The sequence below is a fragment of the Condylura cristata genome, unplaced genomic scaffold (genome assembly GCF_000260355.1).
Source record: "Condylura cristata isolate star-nosed mole 26May11 unplaced genomic scaffold, ConCri1.0 scaffold00013, whole genome shotgun sequence".
Classification (NCBI taxonomy): Eukaryota; Metazoa; Chordata; class Mammalia; order Eulipotyphla; family Talpidae; genus Condylura; species Condylura cristata.
Genome location: NW_004567114.1, coordinates 7,122,531 through 7,139,102, shown reverse-complemented (window position 1 = coordinate 7,139,102; position 16,572 = coordinate 7,122,531). Strand labels below are relative to the sequence as shown.

General features: G+C 38.8%; 1 protein-coding gene across 1 annotated transcript in view; it reads left to right on the top strand.

Moving 5' to 3' along the window:
- UNC79 (unc-79 homolog (C. elegans)) overlaps nucleotides 1–16,572 on the top strand; it is a 216,593-nt gene that overhangs the window by 39,529 nt on the left and 160,492 nt on the right. The window contains exons 3-4 of the mRNA XM_004681598.2: nucleotides 4,260–4,564; nucleotides 7,293–7,463. Of these exons, the coding sequence (XP_004681655.2) occupies nucleotides 4,260–4,564; nucleotides 7,293–7,463 (476 nt within the window). The remainder of the gene's footprint in view (nucleotides 1–4,259; nucleotides 4,565–7,292; nucleotides 7,464–16,572) is intronic.

The following is a 16,572-nucleotide window of genomic DNA, read 5'->3' as shown; positions in this document are numbered from 1 at the left end:
ATCCAATTCTCCTTTTGTCTTTGAAGTTAGGATACTCAACAGGAAACATTTTCCTTTATCACAAATTTTGGGTGATCCCTTAGTGAGACCTTTTAGTAGGAGGCAAAGCTGAATTCTGTCTGTAAGAAAACTGTGACATCTTAGTTGGCACTTTAAAGTTTGCTGTTTAGGTCTTAACCATCGTACTAAAAAGTTAAGAGCTTTAGTATGTGGATGTTATTTTTACCAGACATGAAGCCTTCATTTTCTTGAGCTCTAGATCACTAGAATATGATCATGAGTGATAGTTTAATGGTGAAAACTTGTGAAGGTTGTTTGTTCAGTTGGAGAAGATTCCATGCAATTGAGTTCAATACATTTTTGAAGGGAGATAACATCAGCATCTGCTACTGTGGTCGTGATACTAGCAACAATTACTATTACCATAGCAATAATGTGAATAATAATAATGATTACTTTGGTCAAGCACTTTTCTAAGTACTTTACATGTGTTATCTCATCTAATCCCTTATAATAATTCCATGAAGTAAGTGTACTATAACACCCCTTTCAAGGATGAGGAATTGAAGCATAGTGTGGTTAAAGAAATGGCTCAAAGTTTCTTCTCTACCAGTATGTGGGGACCAGTATCTGACCCTGATGGTCCTACTCCACAGCAGATGCTGTCAGTATAATCTACTATTGTGCTTCTTCCTGGCCCCACCGGTTATCACCATACAGGGACTCTGCTTTTAGTAAGCCTAGGTCTGGCTTGGGGAATGATGGCGGTCAATATGAGGCCACAGAGTCCTTTTGGTTCTCCTTGCAATTAAGGAAGAAAGGAAGTGCTTGGTGCAAAAAAATTGTCATCTTTTGGGAAGTTAAATTGAACTGTATCTGAGGTGATATGAATAGTGTCACCCTCCCAGATGTTTTTAACTCTATCTTCCAGTTAGTCATTTACTTGGATAGGAAGTCAGAACAGCGTGGACAGTCTGTAGGACTCATAGACAGACAGACACAAGCACACACATAGAGAGAGAGAAGGAAAACCAAGGAACGTAACATGTCATAGGTCAGATTTTACCGCCGACAGATTGAACTCTGGGTTCAGTTGAACCCAATGCATTTTCTTTCTTCCCTTTTGTGTCGACCTTAGTTTCTTACTGTTTTTTTTTTTTTTTTTAAATCTTTCATTCCCTGGAAATATAAAACTTATGACTATCTTCCTATATATTAGGCTAAGTTATGATCACTTTCGCTTAGTATAGGCAACCATAACAACCATATTTCTATTTCTTCATTTAATTTATGCTACTAGAAAATTCAAGATCATTGGAATTTGGTGCCCATGATAATTGACAGTAAGATTTTAATTTTTACATGCAGAAGCATAGCCTCAATTCAGTTTAGATTCAGCTTATATTCAGTTTAGAGCATAGCTTAGATTTAACTCAAATGTCAAAATTTATAATCTCACAGAAAGTTTATTTGATGCATTAATTTTTGGTGCTATAAATACCTCAGGGCAACTTCCCATCTTTCCCCATACCCACAGAGGCCTTCTCTTAGTTTCCTTTGATGTGGGAAGTACATGCTTGATAAAGAGGACCTCAAGAGGGAAAAGAAAGGTGAAAAGTTGGTTGCTGGGTCAAACTCTTCTGAGCAGGGCATTCTTAATATTCTTTATGGCTGGGTGTACATAGCTCTGGGGAAGAATTTTAGATGGGGAAGATGATTGTTTTATTGTTCCCAAGTTAGACAGTTTGGTTGGGGAAATACGTTTTTTTTTTCTGAATAAACTTCACAAAACTTCATAAAATCACAATGCATTGTACATTTATTCATGAGCCCTTCTTAAGTTTTTCCACAAATGAAAACATTTCCTTACATTGAAACATGATTTGTAATTTAAAACTGGTTTCATGGATGATCATCTTCAGCCATTTTTTTCAACTTCACCTAATTATTAAATCTAAAGGCAGTGAGAGAGGTGTCTTACTGTTTCAATGCTGACATTCTTCCCTTCTTGCATGTATGGAGTTGTTGCTACTATGACTTGGAAGTCCCAGATACACAGGAAGGGAAAAATATCAGAACAGAGCATTTCCAAAGTTGATCCAACTAGTGTTTATTCAATTATATAAAGCATTGGAAAAATATTAATGCATATTTGAAGAAACAACAATGTGCTATATTTCCCCCACCAAGGAAACGTTTGATCAGAGCATTGTACTTCATTTAAAGCATAGAAATTTTGTGATATACAGCTAATTTTATTTTCTAAGGCAAAATGTTTTTCTGCTGATACCAATTCTGTGAGAGCGACATCTTGTAATTTTAACAAGATGTTGCTAGTAGAAGTCTGGGAAATAATATATCTGACATTGTGACTCTAAAGGAATTTTCAGTGTGATAGAATCCTACAGGATTAAAACAGATTTTTGGTGACTGGGATTATAAAAAATATAATATTTAAAGGTGGTGCTTTTAACAATAATTGAGTCATATAAGGAAAGTTTACAGTCTGATAAAAAAAAGTCTGATGGTATTTATAAGAGATATAGGCAGGCAGGGGTAACTGGAATGTTGATATTATTCCATTGTAAAGTATAAGCTTGCAAAGTTGAATATATCACACACAAAAAAAAGGTATATTAAGTCCCTTTAAAAGCAAACAAAAAATTTACACCAAATCTTTATTTACTACTGAGGAGTATCACATAACTATTCTGAAATCATTTTTATTAATTGTTTTCCCCTGGACATTGGGTAACAGACGACAAAGGAAATTGAGGTAAATTAGGCACATGGAAATAAAAAAGCATGTAGTCCTTTTCCTTACATTGTAACATATTCTGCACTAAGAGTAAATAATATACATGTAAATTTGACATAGCAAGCATGCTTGACACTAACCAATTCTTCACACCACTGTAAAATTGAAAATGTAATATTATTAACTAAGAACTTAGTAATGTTTGATGCACATAGGATAAGTGTAAAACAAGGTTACTTTTACGTAATGAAACATTTATAAATTGTTATCTATTTTGATTGCCATGAAGTGTATGCTATAAAAGCACTTTGTAAGTGCAGTAGCTATTATCTTTATAATGTATAGCTATTGTATTTAATGATACATAATCTAACTTAATTTTAAAAGCCTTAACATTCGACTAAGCAGTCATTTCTTTTATTTTTAAATTAATAACTTTTCTGCTTTATAACTTTTACTAAGAGGTTTTTATCTAAAAATTAAGGCTAAAAGAAAGCCAATTTATTTTTAGAATTTCTTTTTATTCCCATTAAACTTTTTTTAACTTTCTAAATTATCTTTCCTTTAGTTTTTAGTGAGTTTTGTTGAATAATAACGTAAGTAGCAGCAGTAGCATATAAGATTTATTGTATGATGTGCAGCTATATGACAGATACTGCTTGCTTAGTCTTTAGAGTTTTAAGGTAACTATCTAATAAGCCACTGTTTGTTCATAAAATAAAATGTTTCCTCCCCAACATTGCAAAATTAAAAAAACACACATAAATAACCATTATCATTAGTTCACAACATATGCTACGGACCATCTACTATATATTATTTTATAGCTTTTCCAATGTAGTTTAGCTAACATTTTAGAAATATGTATTATTTCTAAATTCATATGCCTGTTTAAACCTCATTATCTCAAATGATACTGACAGAATGTCATGAAACAGTATCATAATATACATATAGACATTATTTTGGTGCAATAAACATGTGATTTTTAAGACTTTCTTAATAAACACACATGTTTATTCTTTGCTAAAACATGTTTCTACAAGTGCCATACCTATATTTTGCAAGTTTTTGTTGACCTGATTAAGATAGTCTTGTTGAAAATTTCTTTACTTTGAATGCTTTTTTTAATTAGGAATAACTGTCCTTACTCATTAGTCAAAGACATTGTTTTTCCTTCCAGGAAACTTCTCCTTCAGCAGATGGATAAACTGTAAAACATGGGTTTGGCACTGAAACATGCATTTTTATATTTTTGCTCCTTACTAACCAGATAACACATGAGATGCAATGCAACTTCCACAAAATAAACCTTGTGTTATTGGTATCCGAGCATGAAGCTGTGGACCTGTATTCGATTCTTAGACACTGCTGGTGTGGCAATTGCATCTTATGTGGGATGTATCTGGTGTTTTATTATTTGTTTTAGAGTGTCATTTCAATGTAATGTGCTGTTCTTTGTGTCTTTGTTGTCTCTTTTTTTTCTTTGTCCCCCCAACAGCATTTTGTCCCGCACAGGGAAGAAGGAAAGCCAAGATGCCTCCAATTTGACAGTGCCCATGACCATGTGTCTTTTTCCTGTGCCATTCCCACTCACCCCATCTCTAAGACCGCAGGTCAGTTCCATCAACCCTACTGTTACTCGCTCCCTCCTTTACAGCGTCCTGCGAGATGCCCCTTCTGAACGTGGCCTGCAAAGTCGTGATGCTCACTTGTCAGACTACCCTTCTTTGGACTATCAAGGCCTCTACGTGACTTTGGTGACTCTCCTGGATCTAGTTCCTTTACTACAGCATGGCCAACACGGTGAGCATTTAATTGAGACCTTTGCAAATGTACATGCATGATTATGAATGCTAGAGACTATTGTTATTGTAATAAACTGCTTGAAAGATCTTTGTGTGGCTAGAACTGTTCTTGCAATGAGTCTTAATTATGATGTCTTTAAACCCAGGAAGTGCGATAAGCGGTCTTTGAGAAGTTCTCTAAATTTAACTGATCATCAATAGTTTTTACAGAATGTTGGCAAAGTGGTACAAAACAGGGTGATGCTGTGTCTGGTAGCTTGTGCGCAGTGTTAGGGGCGCTTAGAACAGGAGCCTAAGAGCTTTCTTTTCTTTAACTTTCCCCCCTATCTATTGTGTCTAGTCAGTTTCATTATTTTGCTTGCTTGTCAAATTTGTCTAACCTATAAAAAGGAGTACAATAATATCTACTGCTTAACTGATCAGTACTATATTTGGAAGAATCAACTAGACAAACCATACCATAGGAAAAGGGAATTTTGTAGAAAATGCACTTTTAGAATATTAGTTGGTTGCCTCAACTATAAAACACTGGTAATTTGGCTTCTGGAAGTATGATAATGAAATTTCACTATACAGAAAAATTGGAATTTTGGGAAATGGTTGGGTTATTTTGCCTTTTAGTTATGGTTAACTTTCTTAAGAGAATGTTTAATGGTTTATTTAGTAAGACATGCTCTTAATAAAAAAAAATGTGAAAAAGCTACTTTTGTAACGGTGATTACATAATGATTATTCAATTTTTTTGCTGTAGTTGTATTTTTGCATTTTAGTGAGTATAAAAAAAGTTGAAATTTGTAAATTTGCTTATGATATGACTTTGTAGCTGTCTTAAGCCTAGTCACCTTTGCTATCCTGTCCCAGCTCAGAACTCAAAGGAGGTGACTCTGAATGCCAGGCTGCCAGAGCTCACCAAGGCCATGAGCCTGCCACACACAGCCTTTGGGACTGCCACTTCTGAGGCCACTTGGGCCTGCCTCGCCCTGGGGTGGGCCACTGTGTGTTAGGGTGGCTCTTCTTGGTCTTCAGAGACCCCTGGTTGAGAGAAAAGCATTTGATTTGGTAACTGACTACCTAACACTTAATTGCAATTAATATGTAAATTATGACAATTTTCAGGGGGAGTGATTTGTATTTTTTTGTTTTTATGTAACAGCTGTTTTCATGGCTTTCCTCTTCACTGTTCTTGTTCTGCACAGCAGATCTTAGAAGATAGGGAAAACTTATTCTACCATCCTTTAGAGGTTAAAAACCAGTATACTATTGTATCGCTAAGTGTGATTTGAGAGTCAGCAGAATTGCCCAGAGAACGTGGAACATGGAATTCTGGACTTCTGAATAAGAGTCATTGAGGAGTGGGTCCTGTTGATCCTGAGTAATAAATAAGCTGCGCTAGGACACGGGACGGGGTCCTCACCTGGGCCTGTGGGGTGTACCTGGAAGAGCAAAAGCTGCATTTCTCGCAGTCAACCGTGAACTCTCAGGCAGTCACTCCCCTCTCTTACCTCAGCTCCTAGCAAGAAAAATATTCTGGTGATTCTGAAGTCCTTTTCAGGGCTAATGCTCTGTAGCTAGTTTAAAATGCAGCTGAGGTGTCTTTCCTGCACAGCTTCAGTTAATTGTTAGGAAAATATCTGTGAACTTGAGCCCAAGGTTGGCCCACGTGGCTCCCTGTGTCCTCACCTGCTCTGCTGCCTTTGGGATGCCACACTAACTCCACAAATAATCAGAAATGACATCAGGCATCCGAGTGGCCCTTGGAGGGTAAACCTGCTACAAAGCAAACACGTTTAATAATTTTCTTTTTGCTGAATAAAAATTATCCAAATCTCAACTAGCGATCTATATTTCGAGAGGTCCAGAAATGTCAGAACATATTCAGCGTAATGAGGTTTGTTCTTACATGCGTTGCAAAGCTGAACAGTGGTTTTTTTTTTTTTTTTATGTCCTCTATTTTACTCCTTGTGCAGGTAATGATAGTAACAGTGCTAGTATTTAAAATAATGGCTAATGTCCATGGAGTGTGCACTGTGTGCCTTTATCTCATTTAATCCTCCTGTTCCTATCCCCATTTAAAAATGTTGCTGAAAATGTTGATCGATGCCAGTCCTTCCTTGATAACTGGATGTGTAGAGCCACGCAGTCTCAGTCCACAGCTTCCACGGTGCGTGCTGAACCTGTCATTGTGCTGGAAGACACCAATAACTTCATTGCACAAGACGCCAGATGTAGGAAGCTTGTGGTTTGCTTGATGGAGCAGAAATGGCCTGGTTTTATTTCCAGTCCTGCCCTTGACTTTTAAAAAGCTTCCAGTGGGAAAACAATTTAATGTCTTTGTGCCACAGTTTTCTGGTATAAAATGTGATGAAGGTAAGAATACCGGAGGAATTTCAAGGACTCGTGATCACATGGCAAATGTTCTTAATTTATGGAATCATGGAGTAACTCAAAATACGAACACTGAATTTTACTGAAAGCTGAGAAAACATTGAGGAAAGTTCATAGAAAATAGTATTTATATTTCTTAGTGCAATCATTCACTGGTCATTGAGTAGCTACTTTATGCATAGAGCTTATAGTATACCCTGTGTTTTGGAGAGCTTATTAGGAAGAGACAAACACTTGCTTATAATTTAAAACCAATTCAGAAAAAAGAACTTAAAGTGTAAAGTTAATATGTTGTTAAATGGCAAAATATTCAGTGACTGATTGTCAATTTTGTTTTGTAGATCTTGGACAGTCGATATTTTATACAACGACATGTTTGCTACCCTTTCTCAATGATGATATTCTGAGTACTTTGCCCTACACGATGATCTCAACATTAGCTACCTTTCCTCCATTTCTGCACAAGGATATTATTGAATATCTTAGCACATCTTTTCTACCAATGGCTATATGTAAGTTCAGTCTTACTAATGCTAGATTATTTTCTGTATTGTACGAATGGAAATTGCTTCTCCTGTTATTGGCGATAGATTTTCAAGATGTAATGAAATCAGTTGCTATAGACATGTACCAGTGATTTAAGTTCAGTCATTTCAGCTTGAATATTGTGGTGAAAACAAAGAAATGGAAAAGTGATTATACCTCAGAATTGTTTTATTCAGCTAGTTTGAGCTTATAGAGCAGAAGGGACATGTGAAAAGCACAGCCTGTATTTACTATGTATAAATCATGGCATCTGTAGATATGCCTGAAAGAGGCAGAGAGAATGTTGCTTCAGTTGTAGAGATTCTGATCTTTCTTGTCGGAAGGCCGAGGGTGTGATAGGAAGAGCAGTCATGTCAGGATACGTGGCCTCTAGTCCCACTCTGTCACAATCTGCTGTGTGATGTTTAGCAACTCACAGAGTGGGAACCTTATTTTCAGGTGATGAGACAACAGCTTTCCCTCACAGGTGTGCAGTGATGAGGAAGTGAGTCAGATTTATGACAACACTTTGAACAATGCTAAGGCCTGAGACTGATGGTGGAAGGTACTGTTAGAAGCATGGAATTGACTTGAATTCTGTCTCACATTTATAGCCTTAATTCTTCAGGCTTTTCAGACATAAGAATAAAGAGAATTGCGTCTTGGTTTTTATGAACAAAATCTTTCTAAAGTATTTTTTAAAAAAGAAATGGTTTATGAACTAATCTGTGTTTCAGTGAATAAGCTGAGAAGATTATGGGTTTAAGAATCAACATAGATCTAGATTTCAGTAACATCTCTGTTACTAGCTGCGTGACCTTAGTCAAGTTGCCTAACCTTTCTGTTTCTCCCTGCAAAGTGAGATTAATAACCATAGCTGCCTTCAGGAATTGTGATAATTGAGATGGTCACCCGGGAATATTGCTAAGGTACTAACACAATGCCTAATGTTCAGTGTGTTAGTTCACTTTTCTCCTTTCCTCAGTTCTTGTTCTACAAAAATACTTGTAGAGTTCGCGTTTAATTCCTACTGATCATTGTGCAGCTTTTTAAATGTACTTAGGTTTTTATTAAAACTGTTGCTGTTTAATAGCAAAGGGTAAGCTCATGCACCTTTTGAGATGCATTTACTTATTTTACATAAGTTGATTTTAGCTACGGAATTGTATTCACATGCTTTTTTAGTACAGTCTGACCTCTGCCCCTAAATTATATAGCAATCCAAGAAAATCAGCGGACCAAGACTATTAGTCAAGGAATAGAATAGTTGATCATTTTCTTTTTCTGTCCCATGAAAATTACTTGTTTGTGGATACAGTCATAGAATTAGATAGCCTTAAAAAAAGCTTTTAAGATTTATTTATTTATGCATACAGAGCTGGGGTACAGGGCAGAGGTGCAGGGCCAGTGAGAAGTGAGAGGATTCACCAGAGACAGAGTGGGGAGCAGAACAGGCAGATTGACAAAATACGCTGCTGAGGGGAGCAGCGGGTGAGACAGGAGCTGGGTCATGTGGGTTGCTGGCTTGGCTAGGGATTGAACTCATGCTGAGCCAGCTGCGTCTAGCTTCATGGTGCTGTGTTTGACCCATTGTGTCACCGGGGAGGGCCCAATATGTAGCCCTTTTTAAAAGTTAACTGCTAAAATTAGGTGCAGGGAATATTTTCTTAATAGCAGGTGAATCTTGCATCTTTCTAATAATTAATCTAATTCACTGTGTCTGTATGAATAAATTAATAATTGGGGAAAGGCAGTGAGCCTCTCAGACCTTTGAAGTTATGCTGAAGACTGGCTTAGTGTGTAACAGCTGTCAGTGTTTCTGCTTGCTTGAGTTTTAATTTATACTTAATTAGAAACACAGACCCCTCTCCCCCAAACATCTTGTAGTCACATTAGAATCGTTACTTATTTAAATGTGTGAACCTTGGCAACAGAGGAGAACAAAACAGTTAAGCTGAGTTTACAAAATTTGTGTGAATTTTCGTGCTCACTGGTTGGAGGAACTTGGTGTTCATTTCAGGGTGTGAGTTCTGGGACTCCATTGTTTCAGCTGTAACGGAGGGGTTTGGGAAACGCCTTCTGTCTCCATGGGCTCCTCTGAAGAGCATGCCGCGCTTGATGCAGGAGGCACATTCTTTCCCTCTAGCCCAATCACTGGGCTAGCTCATTTGTTTTGTTCTCTTGGTTTTAGTCTCTTAGTTCTGATTTTCCTTTCTCATCGCCGTTCCCATGCTCCAAGAGTAGCCGACGTTTGTCATCTTTCTATCTCTGAAAACAGCCCTAGGACTACTTTTCCAGCCCAACCCTAGGGGGTGACTAGTGGCTTCTTTCCTTCTTGCTCCCTCACATGGCAGATACAAAGACACAGACCGACCACAGAGGGGCGGGTTTCTGGAATTGTCCAGTTGGGGTGACAGCTGTGACGGCTAGTGGCGGCTGCTCTTTGCATCTGTGTTACTTTGCCGTGTGCAAACCGTGTTCAGTATTCCTGACCTGCGCCCCCTTCTTTTAAGACCTTTCCTTTGAAGGGAGGGCTGCTGTAACTTCTTCCAGATTAGTTTTATGTCTGGACTGAGATGTTAGGATGAAAGGTGTCCATTCTCCGGAAACTTGAGAAAGTCTTTAAGACAAAAAACACTTTATCTTTTCGGTGTGGACTTGGCAAGGTCAAATGTAAAATATGCACTGTCTGGGAGGTGTGAAACGATGGATCAGTGAAGGCTGAGAGGGGAAGCTCTGAGCCCAGCGGGGGAGCTGATGTGGTGTTGCAGCAGCTCCAGGTGAAGAGCCTTGGTGCCTGTCGGCCATGTCCCTCACGTCATTAAAACACAAGTTTTTTATTGAAAAAACATTACAACATACAGGCTTCTGGTATGTAGCGTTATAAATCAACATCTGAATCCACTACTCCAGGTTCACCACTGAAAGTCCAATTTCCTTTTTTGTATCATTTCTGTCAATAAAATGAAAGTACCTTGCTTTTATTAAGTAATCTTTTTGAGGTTCTACAGAAGCACAAACTTCAATTTATTATACAAATTTCCTTTGCTAGAACCATTTCTTTTTACCTCCTTCCATAAATAAGATATATTTCTCTTTATTTCAAATGTGTGCAATATGCTCTGTTTATAAAATATATATTAAAGGAGTCACTGAGAATTGAAAATTTCATATGCATTTCACCATGGAAACCTCTCTTTTTCCAAGAAACGCTCTGTGATTTGTGATTTAACTTGACATCTGGATGTTGGAAGATGATACTTTGGCAGAGAAGAAAATACCCCTACCCTAAATGAACATTAATGTAGGCTACATTATTTTAAATAACAATGAGTCTGAGCATATCAGTTAAAGGCCCATTAGCATATTTTGCAGTCTGGACTAAAAGGGTTATATAGCTTTTCCAGTTTAGACTTTTTTAAAAGTTACTTCCCTTCAAGAAGCATCATGCTCCATTCTCATTCTGCATTGACTTAAGACCAGTTGTTCGGTTTAATTGAATATCTACTCCAGGTCACTGTGCTTGGATTATTTTTTGTTCTACGACTGCTGCAGAGGACGTGTGTATGTTGTCACGGACTTCCAAAGACTAATGAATACAGGGAACAAAAAAACACTCAAAATCCAATGTAAGATATTGGTGCTATTTAAATCATGTTTCACATGTAAAATTGTTTCATTAGCTAATGATTATTTTATTAATTTACATATCTATTTACATTATTGTTCATTTTAAAACAATGTTCACTCCTGCTCCCCCACTTTGCCTGCAGGTCATCACTACAGGCCCCCCCATTCCTCCCTCTTTGCCCCCCTTCACTGTAGATATCTCTGGTTTATAATGGCCTGTTTTTGTTTTGCTTTGCTGTGTTTTGTATTGCAATACCAATACATTCACCCCCCCCCATGTCTTATTTGGTTCTCTTATATTCCTCCTGTAAGTGAGACCATTTGATATTTTTCTTTTGCCTTCCACCTTCTTTCTTTCTTTTTTTTATTACAGAAGTTTATTTTTACATCATTTTGTACATTTTTTTTCCATCTCAATTGTAATCCCCATGAGTTTCCCATCACCAAGTCACCCATGTGCCATCACCATAATCCCGTGCATTTCCCTCCCCCACCTTCCACCTTATTTCTAATGGTTATTTTTATAAGGCATCTTACTTTTTACTAAACTTAAGAACTTTACTGTTGGTGGTGGGGATTGTTTTGGAGTGAGAATCTGAGAGAGCTGAACAATAGACCTTTGTTGACAAATCTTGCAACCTCATCAAATTTTAGCTTTTCAGCTATAAAATTGTGAATGATCATAACCGCTCTTGTCAACCTCCCATGTTTGTTATGGAGACCGTGATGTAACTTGTAGGAATGGCCTCTGAGTGTTGTGGGACGCTTCTACCTGTGTGTAGACGATGAAGCATACGATCACATCTCAGATCCCATTGCGAATGATTCTAATATTTGACTCAAATTTATATCTTGTCCTGAAAATTTTATCATCTTAAATATTGCTTGAGAAAGTGGCCATCCACTGGGGCTTGGGATTTGTCTCCCTAAAGCTTGTTGTATAATATCATTAATCATTTTAGCAGGTTTTGATTCCATAGAACCCGAGGAAACACTGTGAAGTGTTATTGGTTAATCTTGTCTTCCATGATTTTCATTCATCTGCCAATCTGCAAATATTTTAAAAATGATTTACTTATTTATTTATGCATATAAGAAGTGGGGTGTGTAGGCTAGAGGTATGCGGGTAAGAGGATTCACCAGAGACAGAGTGGGGAGCAGAACAGGTAGACTGAATGAAATACACAGCTGAGGGTAGTAGCAGGGAGAGATCTGCGCCATGGGGGTGATTTCCTGGCCAGGGACTGAACTCAAGGTGCAGTGGCTGTGGATAGCCTGATAGTGCTAAGACTTAACTCCTGCACCACCGGAGAGGCCCTAATTGCAATTATTTTAATGCTGCAGGGTGTTGGAGTGTTAGACTCCCCTTTTTGTTTCCCTTTATGCTTTTCCCTCCTGAAGGTACAGATATCTCCTGCTCAAAGCCTGTTTCACGGAACAGTTACCTCCTTTTACACAGAGATCACGCTTTGCTCCAGCAGTGCAGGCTGGCTGAGCACAGGAAGTGGTTTTGTGGTGGAACCGGCTCCAGAATGTGTCTTCTTCCCTGATCACTCCCTTACCTTAAAAACAGTCTAAGCCTAGCGGAGTTTATTCGAATCTGTTTCAATACAAAAAACAAACAAAAAAACATCTGTTTCAACAGACCACACCTTGCCACCACCTCTCATCTCAGCCAGCCAGTAGCTTCTGATGGGCCTCTGCCTCTCTCTCAGCATTCCTCCTGCCCATCCTCCACAGCACCCAGCGCGAGCCCCAAACACACACATCAGCTTGCATCTCTGCCTCCATCACAACCCTGAGAGAGCTTCCCATCACTCCTGCAAGTCAAACTGTGTCCTGCAGCCCACCAGGCCCCTGGGGTCTGCCCCCTCCTTCTGTACCATCACCACCTGGCCTGTGTTCACTCTGCTCTGTCCACACCGACCTGTCTGCACTTTGATGAAGTTTCATAATCTCCAACCCTTTGCTTTCCCCCCGTCTTTCCCTCTCTCAAAAAGTCCTTAACTCAGATGCTTACATCATCTGCTTCTTCACAGTGTTCAGGTCTCAGCTCAAGTATCACATCTGTAGCTCTCTCTAGCTAAAAGAGGAACTTCCATATCTTTCCATCTCTTGCCTTGTCTTGCTTTATATTTCTTCATAGGCATTTGTCTGTTCCTCTATAACAACACTGACCACAAAATTTTCTTTGACGAAAGAAATGTTCTATAAAATTCTGGGCCATTAGTGGCCACTAGCCCCGTACAACTCCTGAACCTTGGATTTATCTAGTGTTCAGTGTTAGTCCTAAGGGACCCAGTTCTTAATTTAGTTTCATTAATTTAGATTTAAAAAGCCACCAAGGGCCAGTGATCACACCGTGGGCAGCAGAGCTCCAGCATTGCAGCTCTGTAAGGACAAAGACTTGCCTGTCTTTCTGTGACTGTGCTTTCTGGGCCTGGGACAATGCATGGTACATAGCAGTTCTGCAAAAATACTCACTGAATGAGCACATGGCTGGAACATTAGTTAGGAAGTCAAGTGACTGACTAATTGCAATAACTAGGTTGGTACATTCTTGTGAATAATTCAATTACTCTTATAAAATGGCTTTTCTTTATATTTTTGTGAGAATCACATAAAAGCTGTACATGAGCATGCATTAGGAACTATAAAATACAGGACCAGAGTAAGAAGTTGTTAGTGTTCATTGAAGGAGGGGTGGTGATGATGGTTATTCTGGCAGTACTGGGCGGATTAGGGAATAGGACTTGAAGCTCTTAATTCTGTTTACTGAGCATAATATTAAATATAAAATTCTCTCTCTCTTTTTAAACAATTTCTCTTCTTTCTTCCATTGTATATGGTTTTGGCTTTTTACGCCCTCATGGGGACAAGCCACACATCTGTTTACAGCCTATCTTTTTAACAAGATTCAGTAAATGACGTGTGCCTGTGCATGTTTATTAAATTAGAATTGCAGGGATTTTATTCGGTCCGTTAGAAGCCTAAGAAATTGCAGGCGGCGTCTGTTCATATAAATATTGGAACCAGTTTTCCTAGGGCTCTGGCCAAGGGAATACTTTCAGCGTTGTGGCTGGCCATGCTTGAGGGCGAGCCTGGATTTGTAGGGGTAGGAGGGACACGCAGAGGTCACTGAGCCACTTGGGCTGTTCTCCAGATACACTTCCCCTAAAGCATCTGGAACGTTCGGTTCTCGCTCCCTTTCCCAAAGGCTTCCAAGCGCGGTGACTCTCAGCTCACTTAAAAGCAGTTTTCATTTTTTAACAAAGGATTATTATTAAAAAGTTTAGATGAATTTAAACAAAGGTGAAAACTCTTGTTCTCAGGAGAAAAGGCTATATATAATTACTTTTCTTGAACGGGTCAGAAATTAAGTTTTCTTTGCCGTACTCAGAGGACGCTGCCGTTCCTCCTCCGAGCCTGCATGCGCCTTATTTTCCATCCTTGCAGCGGTTCCTCAAGCGGGGTCTGTGGCCCACCAGCGTCACTCCGTGCGCTTTCTCAGCGGGGCCCACCGCTTCCAAGTCTGGTAAAATCAGACCTAGGAGGGCTGTAGAAGCTTGAATTTGAACAAGCTGCCTGGGTAGACATTGGGAACAACTGCTTCTTGTTCTTAAGATTTGGCTCAAAATGCTCCTGATGTTTGATCGGTTAGTTTTCCCGAGGGTGAGGGGCTGATCTGAAATCTGTGTGGCCAAACTAACCACCCCACCTGGGTGTCATCTGCTGGGTGAGGTGCAGCAGTTCTGCCGCGCGGGGCCGATGCAACAGCCTCAGGTCAATGAAACTTCATTACAGATGAGTTCAAATTCTTAAAAATTTCTGTAAAGCTGGGCTCTCCCTGGTGGCACAGTGGGTTAAAGCACAGCACTATGAAACTCTCTGAAGCCACTGCAGCACAAGTTCGATCCCCGGCCTGGGAACTGACCCACGTGGTGCGGCAGACCTCTCCTGAACCACCTGCTGCTCCCCTCAGCAGTGTATTTCAGTTGATCTGCCTGTTCTGCTCCCCACTCTCTCTGGTGAGGCCTCTCATCCCCCACATTGCCGGCCTGTACTCCAATTCTGTAAGCATACATAAATAAACATTTATTTATTTTTTTGTAAAGCTATTGTAAAGTCCTGGTCCATTATGGTGGTCACAGTCCTTTAGGGAAAAAAGATCATGTCAAATTTGGTTTTCTCTATTACATGACACATCTTTTAGTAATGTCTTAATGATTGTTTTAGAAATGTGTATTGTTACCTCTGCCTTATTCTTTGGATGTAGGTGAGATTGCAGACTCCACATATTCAATGTTAATCTTACACAAAACAAGTAAAACAGAGGTTAGGACTGTCTGCTTTTTTCCCCCTGGCTTCCCTACCATGTAAGCAGTGAGGGCAGAGTTGAGGGACTTGTATTCATTGTGCACTGTTGTTCTTCCTTTGAGGACAGTATTTCACTCAAGTCCCACTATTTGGGGAGATTTCTGCAAGGATCCCAGAGAAAAGATGGATTTATTTGCTCACTTACAAAGTTTCTCCTCCTGGGCCCTCTCAATAACTGTGTTTAGAATAATAAAGCACTCTCTGGAGACTACACTCCCCCCAGTGACCTCCACTGAGCTCGTTTTGAATGCTGTCAGTGCACCTGATACACGCTATGAGAAAAGAGAGAGGAGGAAATTTAATATAGTGTTGGATGTCATTGTAAACAAGGCACTTAACAATGTCTCAAAAGCAGCATCTAAGTGGTTATTGCATGGAGACGACGACTGTACAGCTACGGATGAATTGTGAAGAAACCAGCTTGCTCTATGATTGAATACTTGTGGTCTAGGAGAAAATATCTAGGGACAGCATTATGTTATGTGTGAAGGTTTGCATAAAATTGTTTAATGATATGGGAATTGAAAATAGTTTTAAATATATTAATTTTTATAATACATGATTTTAATTAATCATGTATGATATCTGTGCTAAATTAAGGTACCAGTTATAATTAAACCATTATTTCATTTGCATCGCTAAAAGTGAATGTATTCAGGTTGGACTCAAAACTTTTATTTTTCTTTCTTATTGTGATACACATTATATATTTGAGTACATGGAGGGTTCTGTTTTTTCTTTCCTTTCCATCTAGTCATAAACATTGGGAACAGAGATCAGATCTAAGTCTAACTCTGATAAAGGTCTTACATCACATTGTGGCATTGTTTCTGCTCATTTTAGAGCCTCATGAAATCTTGGCCTTTAATAATGACAATGATAACATTTGTAGGGTAGAATTTCCATTGATTTGGTTGGGACTTTACCTAAAAGCATTTGTCTTATTTGTCATGCTCTATGCAAAATAATGTGTACATACACATATATGAAATACTTGTAGCCATTAGATATCTATTACATCCATCCATCCACCCACCCACCCATCCATCCGTCTGTCCATCCATCCATCCATCCATCCATCCATCCATC